The sequence below is a fragment of the Odontesthes bonariensis genome, chromosome 8 (genome assembly GCF_027942865.1).
Source record: "Odontesthes bonariensis isolate fOdoBon6 chromosome 8, fOdoBon6.hap1, whole genome shotgun sequence".
NCBI classification, from domain to species: domain Eukaryota; kingdom Metazoa; phylum Chordata; class Actinopteri; order Atheriniformes; family Atherinopsidae; genus Odontesthes; species Odontesthes bonariensis.
Window position 1 is genome coordinate 38,681,455 of NC_134513.1, and position 11,128 is coordinate 38,692,582.

Consider the following 11,128-nt stretch of genomic DNA (forward strand, 5'->3'; position numbering starts at 1 on the left):
CCCGTCCCTCACCCCTTTCTCCCTTGTCCCTCACCTGTTTGTCACCTGTCCCTCACCTGTCCCTCACCCGTCCCTCACCTGTCCCTCACCTGTCTCTCACCTGTTCTCTCACCTGTCCCTCACCTCTCTCTGATCTGTCCCTCACCTTTGCCTCACCCGTCCCTCACCCGTTTCTCCCTTGTCCCTCACCTGTTTGTCACCTGTCCCTCACCTGTCTCTGATCTGTCCCTCACCTGTCCCTCTCCTGTTTCTCACCTGTCCCTCACCTGTCTCTGATCTGTCCCTCACCTGTCCCTCACCCGTCCCTCATCCGTTTCTCCCTTGTCCCTCACCTGTTTGTCACCTGTCCCTCACCTGTCTCTCACCCGTCCCTCATCCGTTTCTCCCTTGTCCCTCACCTGTCTCTGACCTGTCCATCACCTGTTCTCTCACCCGTCTCTCACCCGTCCCTCACCTGTCCCTCACCCGTCCCTCATCCGTTTCTCCCTTGTCCCTCACCTGTTTGTCACCTGTCCCTCACCTGTCTCTGATCTGTCCCTCACCTGTCCCTCACCTGTCTCTCACCCGTCCCTCATCCGTTTCTCCCTTGTCCCTCACCTGTTTGTCACCTGTCCCTCACCTGTCCCTCACCCGTCCCTCACCCGTCCCTCACCCGTTTCTCCCTTGTCCCTCACCTGTCTCTGATCTGTCCCTCACCTGTTTCTCACCTGTCCATCACCTGTCCCTCATCTGTCCCTCACCTGTCTCTCACCTGTTCTCTCACCTGTCCCTCACCTCTCTCTGATCTGTCCCTCACCTGTCCCTCACCCGTCCCTCACCCGTCCCTCATCCGTTTCTCCCTTGTCCCTCACCTGTTTGTCACCTGTCCCTCACCTGTCTCTGATCTGTCCCTCACCCGTCCCTCACCCGTCCCTCATCCGTTTCTCCCCTGTCCCTCACCTGTTTGTCACCTGTCCCTCACCTGTCTCTCACCCGTCCCTCATCCGTTTCTCCCTTGTCCCTCACCTGTCTCTGACCTGTCCATCACCTTTTCTCTCACCCGTCCCTCACCTGTCTCTGATCTGTCCCTCACCTGTCCCTCACCTGTCCCTCACCTGTCTCTGACCTGTCCCTCACCTGTTCTCTCACCCGTCTCTCACCCGTCCCTCACCTGTCCCTCACCCGTCCCTCATCCGTTTCTCCCTTGTCCCTCACCTGTTTGTCACCTGTCCCTCACCTGTCCCTCACCCGTCCCTCACCCCTTTCTCCCTTGTCCCTCACCTGTTTGTCACCTGTCCCTCACCTGTCCCTCACCCGTCCCTCACCTGTCCCTCACCTGTCTCTCACCTGTTCTCTCACCTGTCCCTCACCTTTGCCTCACCCGTCCCTCACCCGTTTCTCCCTTGTCCCTCACCTGTTTGTCACCTGTCCCTCACCTGTCTCTGATCTGTCCCTCACCTGTCCCTCTCCTGTTTCTCACCTGTCCCTCACCTGTCTCTGATCTGTCCCTCACCTGTCCCTCACCCGTCCCTCATCCGTTTCTCCCTTGTCCCTCACCTGTTTGTCACCTGTCCCTCACCTGTCTCTCACCCGTCCCTCATCCGTTTCTCCCTTGTCCCTCACCTGTCTCTGACCTGTCCATCACCTTTTCTCTCACCCGTCCCTCACCTGTCTCTGACCTGTCCCTCACCTGTTCTCTCACCCGTCTCTCACCCGTCCCTCACCTGTCCCTCACCCGTCCCTCATCCGTTTCTCCCTTGTCCCTCACCTGTTTGTCACCTGTCCCTCACCTGTCTCTGATCTGTCCCTCACCTGTCCCTCACCTGTCCCTCACCTGTCTCTGACCTGTCTCTCACCCGTCCCTCACCCGTCCCTCATCCGTTTCTCCCTTGTCCCTCACCTGTTTGTCACCTGTCCCTCACCTGTCCCTCACCCGTCCCTCACCCGTCCCTCACCCGTTTCTCCCTTGTCCCTCACCTGTCTCTGATCTGTCCCTCACCTGTTTCTCACCTGTCCATCACCTGTCCCTCATCTGTCCCTCACCTGTCTCTCACCTGTTCTCTCACCTGTCCCTCACCTCTCTCTGATCTGTCCCTCACCTGTCCCTCACCCGTCCCTCACCCGTCCCTCATCCGTTTCTCCCTTGTCCCTCACCTGTTTGTCACCTGTCCCTCACCTGTCTCTGATCTGTCCCTCACCCGTCCCTCACCCGTCCCTCATCCGTTTCTCCCCTGTCCCTCACCTGTTTGTCACCTGTCCCTCACCTGTCTCTCACCCGTCCCTCATCCGTTTCTCCCTTGTCCCTCACCTGTCTCTGACCTGTCCATCACCTTTTCTCTCACCCGTCCCTCACCTGTCTCTGATCTGTCCCTCACCTGTCCCTCACCTGTCCCTCACCTGTCTCTGACCTGTCCCTCACCTGTTCTCTCACCCGTCTCTCACCCGTCCCTCATCCGTTTCTCCCTTGTCCCTCACCTGTTTGTCACCTGTCCCTCACCTGTCTCTGATCTGTCCCTCACCTGTCCCTCACCTGTCTCTCACCCGTCCCTCATCCGTTTCTCCCTTGTCCCTCACCTGTCCCTCACCTGTCCCTCACCCGTCCCTCATCCGTTTCTCCCTTGTCCCTCACCTCTCTCTGATCTGTCCCTCACCTGTCCCTCACCCGTCTCTCCCCCGTCTCTCACCCGTCCCTCACCTGTCCCTCACCTGTCCCTCACCCGTCTCTCACCTGTCCCTCACCCGTCCCTCATCCGTTTCTCCCTTGTCCCTCACCTGTTCTCTCACCCGTCTCTCACCTGTCCCTCACCTGTCCCTCACCCGTCCCTCACCCGTCCCTCATCCGTTTCTCCCTTGTCCCTCACCTGTTTGTCACCTGTCCCTCACCTGTCTCTGATCTGTCCCTCACCTGTCCATCACCTGTCCCTCACCTGTCTCTCACCTGTCCCTCACCTGTCCCTCACCTGTTCCTCACCTGTCTCTGACCTGTCTCTCACCCGTCCCTCACCCGTCCCTCATCCGTTTCTCCCTTGTCCCTCACCTGTTTGTCACCTGTCCCTCACCTGTCTCTGATCTGTCCCTCACCTGTCCATCACCTGTCCCTCACCTGTCTCTCACCTGTCCCTCACCTGTCCCTCACCTGTTCCTCACCTGTCTCTGATCTGTCCCTCACCTGTCCCTCACCCGTCCCTCACCCGTCCCTCACCCGTCCCTCACCCGTTTCTCCCTTGTCCCTCACCTGTCTCTGATCTGTCCCTCACCTGTCCCTCTCCTGTTTCTCACCTGTCCATCACCTGTTCTCTCACCCGTCTCTCACCTGTCCCTCATCTGTCCCTCACCTGTCTCTCACCTGTCCTTCACCTCTCTCTGATCTGTCCCTCACCTGTCCCTCACCCGTTCCTCACCCGTTTCTCCCTTGTCCCTCACCTGTTTGTCACCTGTCCCTCACCTGTCTCTGATCTGTCCCTCACCTGTCCCTCACCTGTCTCTGACCTGTCTCTCACCTGTCTCTGACCTGTCTCTGACCTGTCCCTCACCTGTTCTCTCACCCGTCTCTCACCCGTCCCTCACCCGTCCCTCATCCGTTTCTCCCTTGTCCCTCACCTGTTTGTCACCTGTCCCTCACCTGTCTCTGATCTGTCCCTCACCTGTCTCTGACCTGTCTCTCACCCGTCCCTCACCCGTCCCTCATCCGTTTCTCCCTTGTCCCTCACCTGTTTGTCACCTGTCCCTCACCTGTCTCTCACCTGTCCCTCACCCATCCCTCACCTGTTTCTCACCCGTCCCTCACCTGTCTCTCACCTGTCCCTCACCTGTCCCTCACCTGTCTCTGACTTGTCTCTCACCCGTCTCTCACCTGTCCCTCACCCGTCCCTCACCCGTCCCTCATCCGTTTCTCCCTTGTCCCTCACCTGTTTGTCACCTGTCCCTCACCTGTCTCTTATCTGTCCCTCACCTGTCCATCACCTGTCCCTCATCTGTCCCTCACCTGTCTCTCACCTGTCCCTCACCTGTTCTCTCACCCGTCTCTCACCTGTCTCTGACCTGTCTCTGACCTGTCCTCTCACCTGTCTCTCACCTGTTCTCTCACCCGTCTCTCACCTGTCCCTCACCTGTCCCTCACCCGTCCCTCACCTGTCTCTGACCTGTCTCTCACCCGTCTCTCACCTGTCCCTCACCCGTCCCTCACCCGTCCCTCATCCGTTTCTCCCTTGTCCCTCACCTGTTCTCTCACCCGTCTCTCACCTGTCCCTCACCTGTCCCTCACCCGTCCCTCATCCGTTTCTCCCTTGTCCCTCACCTGTCTCTCACCTGTTCTCTCACCCGTCTCTCACCTGTCCCTCACCTGTCCCTCACCCGTCCCTCATCCGTTTCTCCCTTGTCCCTCACCTGTTTGTCACCTGTCCCTCACCTCTCTCTGATCTGTCCCTCACCTGTCCCTCACCTGTCCCTCACCCGTCCCTCATCCGTTTCTCCCTTGTCCCTCACCTGTTTGTCACCTGTCCCTCACCTCTCTCTGATCTGTCCCTCACCTGTCCCTCACCTGTCCCTCACCCGTCCCTCATCCGTTTCTCCCTTGTCCCTCACCTGTTTGTCACCTGTCCCTCACCTCTCTCTGATCTGTCCCTCACCTGTCCCTCACCCGTCCCTCATCCGTTTCTCCCTTGTCCCTCACCTGTTTGTCACCTGTCCCTCACCTCTCTCTGATCTGTCCCTCACCTGTCCCTCACCTGTCCCTCACCCGTCCCTCACCTGTCTGTCACCTGTCCCTCACCTGTCCCTCACCCGTCCCTCACCTCTCTCTGATCTGTCCCTCACCTGTTCTCTCACCCGTCTCTCACCCGTCCCTCACCTGTCTCTCACCCGTCCCTCACCTGTCTCTCACCTGTCCCTCACCTCTCCCTCACCCGTCCCTCACCTCTCCCTCACCTCTCCCTCACCCGTCTCTGACCTGTGTCCAGCGGTGGAGGTCCTCTCCGTCCCTCCGGCAGAGACTCAGAGCAGCAGCATCTGGCTGATTGTGGGCGTGGTGGTGCCGGTCCTGCTCGCCATCTTCATCATCATCATCCTGTACTGGAAGCTGTGCGGCTCGGAGAAGCTGGAGTTCCAGCCGGACGCCATAAACACCATCCAGCAGAGGCAGAAGGTCAGAGGTCATTAAGAAGCGCTAACCTGTCAGCTGTGGAAACAAACTCCCGGCTGACATTCGTGTCCTTTGAAGCTTCAGGCGCCGAGCGTCAAAGGCTTCGACTTTGCAAAGCTCCACCTGGGCCAGCACAGTAAGGATGACATCATGGTGATCCAGGAGCCCGGCCCGCTGCCTGCCCCCGTGAAAGAGGCCACGCCCTCTGATGGCGGAGACCTCAACACCCCCAAATCCAAAGGATCGTCCACCAAGGCAGCCCGTTCGAGCCGCCGCAGGGGGAGGTCAGACAGCCCGTCTAAACGTAGCTTAACATGCGCTTTTAGAAATGATTTAGTGTCCAGAAAGAGAAAGCTAAATTATCCTGATTTCCAGAATCAGAATCCAGTTTCCACTTTCTAAAAATGTTCCAGATCGGTCTTTAGATTCTCGTAAAGTCCACACGTCTTTGGACTCTGAAATTTGACAGAGTTGCCTGTTGAAACGATGTTTCCTGGTCACCCAGACTCAACAGGCTCCTGTGAAACCCAACAAACACGATCATTTAAACGTAGTGAAGGCGTCACACTCACCTGCTGTCCCCCATCAGGCTCAGCCCGTCAGACGGCGACTCGTTAGGAAGCGAGCAGTCGAGCGGCAGGGACTCAGCAGAGGAAAGCACCAGACCTGTGGCCACGCCCAATGAAGGGAAGCAGCACAGGAAGACGCCCAAAAATGGTCAGTGACGTCATCATATTTGTGATGTGTGAATGTGTAAGGAAGACTGTTAGACTTTATGATTCTTTTCTCTTTAATGCACTCTGAAGGGAGGAACAAGATGGGTACGTCCACACCAACAGCCTGTAGATTCACCCTCATTTGTTTACTGTCAACACCTCAAATTAAATATGAATCTTCTTTAAAACTGCTGTGCTGAAAACATGATCACATAAAGTCATTTGGAAGGAAAGCACAACCACATGTTTGATGTATCTGTGTGAAATTACACTCCTTAAAACCCAGAAACGACATATTACACTGTATATGTATATATTACACAGAATAAATGAAAACATTAAATGTTTATGATGGGAGAAAACATTAGAAACATTATGGGCACAAACCAATGATCCTGATGTGGCCTTCACATATTCAATGTGCTCAAACATTCCTTGAAAAATACATAAACTGAACGTGTTTGAAAATATGAATAGTTTTTTTTCTTTAAAAGAAACAGAAACAAACATGAATCTCTCTGTGACTCTCACCTGGTATCCTGACGCCCTGGGCGGGCCTGATGTTTCTCAGCTCTGACTCAGACTGAATTGCTTTTGTTGTCCTCAGCCCGATTCGCACGGGATAATTATTACCTATGGATCACTGGTAATTCGCAACTACCCCCGCACCTCTGTATTTTTTTGTGGCGCATTCGGACGGGACAAGCAAAAGTCGGTAATTTACTCAAATCACAGACATCATGAGCGATACCGACGGCAATACCGTCCATTGTTTACTCCAGGACAACACAAGAGATGTGCGATTGCATTCACAAACACACACCTGTGCGTTCACACGGGACTTAAATTACCACAGGACGTCTGTGTTTCGCCGAAATACAGTAGGTAATTCGCGGCGGAATTATTACCCCACAAATCATGGACATGGCGCATTCGCACAGGACTAAGAACTCAAACATTCTCCGCAATTATTCCGAATTACGGGGGGTCCATAGGTAATACAAGTCCTGTGCGAATCGGGCTCTCGTTGAAGCGGACGCTGCACCTGCCCGGAGGCCTTTGCTTTGTTGAAGCTGCAGCCGATTAAGGTGTGTCAGGTTTGGGGTGTGGGGAAGGTAGGACACGGATGCAGATGAATATAGACGTGGCTTTGTGGCATGAGGGGTCAAAATCAAGGCAAGGTATCATGGTAGGTAGGGTAACAAGGTAAGGGGGTAAAGATCCAACAAACAGGAGACTAAATGGAGGGCTGGGAGTGATTGGAGAGTGAGTGCAGCAGGTGACGTGAATGAAACTAATGACCTGAGTGAAGGAAGTGAGGGGAAAAACCTAAAACTCAAAACCAAGACATGAACTGAACACAATAACGTAACCGAAACATAAAACTAAAAACAAGAGTCCCATGGCGTGACAAGGTGGATGTTTGTTGGTGAAGTGAACTCTGGGAGTTCTTTAGCCTTTGACCTCTGCTCCATCAGGTAGCGGTCCAGATGAGCTTCTGTCCTCGTCCTCCATCTTTGACCACGTCGATCGTCTTTCTCGCGGCTCCTCTGATGGCACCCGTCGCCAGGCCAACAAGGTGCAGCTCATCGCCATGCAGCCCCGGCCGAGCCCACCTCAGTCCCAACCGGGCCCCTCCCTCAGTGAGAAGGTCAACGCAGAGGTGAGGCACGACATGTCACGCCCGGGCGCTCCATAACCATCGCTCCCGTCTTACCTCCTCACCTTCCTGCAGGTGGCGCTGAGGCACAAGTCTGAGATCGAGCATCACAGGAACAAACTGCGGCAGCGCGCCAAGAGGCGGGGCCAGTGTGAGTTTCCCTCCATGGATGACATCATGGACGCCTTCGGAGACGGACCTGTCCAGAGCGAGGTGGCACAGAGACTCTACAGCTCTGCCCACGACCACATGGACTGCATCCTACAGGCCGACTCCGCCTCCCCCCCTACGCCCACCGACTCCAGAAAAAGGTTAGATTCCACCGGACACCAGGTGCCTCACACCTTCATTCAGGGTCAGAGGTCACTCAGAAGTACTTCAGTCAGCTTTATTTGTACAGCGCCTTTCACAGACCAGGTCCCAGACCAGGTCCCAGACCAGGTCCCAGACTGCTTTACAGGTCCAACAGAAACACACAGTTAGGAAGTACACACTGTTAGGAAGTACACACACTGTTAGGAAGTACACACAGTTAGGAAGTACACACTGTTAGGAAGTACACACACTGTTAGGAAGTACACACACTGTTAGGAAGTACACACACTGTTAGGAAGTACACACAGTTAGGAAGTACATGCACTGTTAGGAAGTACGCACATTTAGGAAGTACGCACAGTTAGGAAGTACACACTGTTAGGAAGTACACACACTGTTAGGAAGTACACACACTGTTAGGAAGTACACACTGTTAGGAAGTACGCACAGTTAGGAAGTACACACTGTTAGGAAGTACACACATTTAGGAAGTACGCACAGTTAGGAAGTACACACTGTTAGGAAGTACACACAGTTAGGAAGTACACACTGTTAGGAAGTACACACAGTTAGGAAGTACACACTGTTAGGAAGTACACACAGTTAGGAAGTACACGCACTGTTAGGAAGTACGCACATTTAGGAAGTACGCACAGTTAGGAAGTACACACTGTTAGGAAGTACACACACTGTTAGGAAGTACACACACTGTTAGGAAGTACACACTGTTAGGAAGTACGCACAGTTAGGAAGTACACACACTGTTAGGAAGTACACACACTGTTAGGAAGTACACACACTGTTAGGAAGTACACACTGTTAGGAAGTACGCACAGTTAGGAAGTACACACTGTTAGGAAGTACACACATTTAGGAAGTACGCACAGTTAGGAAGTACACACTGTTAGGAAGTACGCACAGTTAGGAAGTACACACTGTTAGGAAGTACACACTGTTAGGAAGTACACACAGTTAGGAAGTACACACTGTTAGGAAGTACACACAGTTAGGAAGTACACACTGTTAGGAAGTACACACAGTTAGGAAGTACACGCACTGTTAGGAAGTACGCACATTTAGGAAGTACGCACAGTTAGGAAGTACACACTGTTAGGAAGTACACACACTGTTAGGAAGTACACACACTGTTAGGAAGTACACACTGTTAGGAAGTACGCACAGTTAGGAAGTACACACTGTTAGGAAGTACGCACATTTAGGAAGTACGCACAGTTAGGAAGTACACACTGTTAGGAAGTACGCACTGTTAGGAAGTACACACAGTTAGGAAGTACACACAGTTAGGAAGTACGCACAGTTAGGAAGTACACACTGTTAGGAAGTACACACAGTTAGGAAGTACACACTGTTAGGAAGTACGCACAGTTAGGAAGTACACACTGTTAGGAAGTACACACTGTTAGGAAGTACGCACAGTTAGGAAGTACGCACAGTTAGGAAGTACACACACTGTTAGGAAGTACACACACTGTTAGGAAGTACGCACACAGTTAGAAAGTACGCACAGTTAGGAAGTACACACACAGTTAGGAAGTACACACACTGTTAGGAAGTACACACACTGTTAGGAAGTACACACTGTTAGGAAGTACGCACAGTTAGGAAGTACACACTGTTAGGAAGTACGCACAGTTAGGAAGTACACACACAGTTAGGAAGTACACACACAGTTAGAAAGTATGCACAGTTAGGAAGTACACACTGTTAGGAAGTACACGCAGTTAGGAAGTACACGTAGTTAGGAAGTACACGCAGTTAGGAAGTACGCACAGTTAGGAAGTACGCGCAGTTAGGAAGTACACAGTTAGGAAGTACACACAGTTAGGAAGTACACACTGTTAGGAAGTACACGCAGTTAGGAAGTACACGTAGTTAGGAAGTACACGCAGTTAGGAAGTACGCACAGTTAGGAAGTACGCGCAGTTAGGAAGTACACAGTTAGGAAGTACACACAGTTAGGAAGTACACGCAGTTAGGAAGTACACGCAGTTACCCTGTGTTTGTTTGTCCTTGCAGGGGGAGGCGGTCTCCTCGGGGTCGGCGGGCTCAACCAGGACCGGGAAGTCTTCCTGACACAGACAGAGACCGTCTGCTCACCGATCAGAGCGCCACCTACAGGAAGTACCCGGGACTCAACAATGTGGCCTACATGGTAGCACCAGCTCATGTCTCTGTGGTTTAAGCTCCGCCCCCCAGCTGTCACTCAGCTGGGGGGCGGAGCTTAAAACTGGTTCTGGATGTAAACTGCCTTTTAACGCAGACGTACAGAAATTTGATCTATATTCTGTCTCATCTCTCGCAGTCGGACCCTGACCTGCCCCCAGACCATGGAAGCCCCTCCCCTACTGATGAGGTGTTCGACCCAGCCCCGGCTCCGCCCCCCTACATGCCCCCGCAGCCCTCCATCGAGGAGGCCCGGCAGCAGATGCACTCCCTCCTGGATGACGCCTTCGCCCTGGTGTCGCCGTCCTCGCAGGGCAGCGCCGGACTGAGCGGGGTAAGCCCCGCCTTGCACAGCCCCTCCCCTCAAGGCCGGCCCTCGGGGCAGCAGTGGGGCTCCTACCCCGCCGTCCCCTCTCACAGCCCCTTCTCTGCAGTGAGTGTGTCCACCTGCCGCTCAGGCCAATCGCTTTACTGATGGCGCCGTGTTGAATCTTTATGTCCTTGTCCTTTCAGAGGTACTCAGAACTGGGAATGTCGCCGACATCCATCCAGGGCCTGCTGCAGAGGCAAGCATCAGGACACTCAGAACCAGGTCCGGTTCTGCAGGCTGACCCAGTACTGACCCTATGTGTGTTTCAAACAGGCAGGGCCTCGGCTCAGGAGGGTATGTTTCATCCGGAGACCAGCTGCAGGAGTCAATTTACTCCAACAGGGGGCAGTACGAGGACCCCCCGTCCTCCTCCAGGCCACGGCCCGTAGGGGGCAGCACAGGTACAGCCGCCGTCTCAGGCCCCGTGCTTCACCCAATCCCCCCATCACCTCAGAGATGACCTCATTTGTGTTGTTTTTGTGTTTGTTTACAGGAAGTAAACATTAAAGTAGAATAACCCACGGACACACGTCCTGTTTTTCCATTGTTTCCACCTCCAGGTGCCCAGCTTCACCACCTGACCCAGGTGGGTCTGTCCAGTCAGATCGGAGCATACCCTGGAGTGGGTCGCAGCATGTCTGGGCCCACTGGCTCCAGCTGGCACCAGCAGCACTCAGACCAGGACCTATCCAGACCAGGAGCCAGCAGAGAGAGTGTGAGTCATGAAAGCTGTCAGAACTGGATTGGAATAGTTCTGGAAGGGT

At 54.0% G+C, this 11,128-nt stretch overlaps 1 protein-coding gene across 4 annotated transcripts in view; it reads left to right on the forward strand.

Moving 5' to 3' along the window:
- The window catches only part of LOC142385667 (UPF0606 protein KIAA1549), a 78,320-nt gene that overhangs the window by 64,106 nt on the left and 3,086 nt on the right, over positions 1–11,128 (forward strand). For 2 of the 4 annotated variants that reach the window (XM_075472384.1, XM_075472385.1), the window contains exons 10-20: positions 4,938–5,122; positions 5,198–5,403; positions 5,709–5,836; positions 5,926–5,940; positions 7,314–7,498; positions 7,571–7,806; positions 9,848–9,983; positions 10,134–10,427; positions 10,508–10,560; positions 10,638–10,765; positions 10,925–11,079. In XM_075472384.1, coding sequence (XP_075328499.1) covers positions 4,938–5,122; positions 5,198–5,403; positions 5,709–5,836; positions 5,926–5,940; positions 7,314–7,498; positions 7,571–7,806; positions 9,848–9,983; positions 10,134–10,427; positions 10,508–10,560; positions 10,638–10,765; positions 10,925–11,079 — 1,721 coding nt within the window. The remainder of the gene's footprint in view (positions 1–4,937; positions 5,123–5,197; positions 5,404–5,708; positions 5,837–5,925; positions 5,941–7,313; positions 7,499–7,570; positions 7,807–9,847; positions 9,984–10,133; positions 10,428–10,507; positions 10,561–10,637; positions 10,766–10,924; positions 11,080–11,128) is intronic. The other 2 variants (XM_075472387.1, XM_075472386.1) reach the window with 2 other exon arrangements.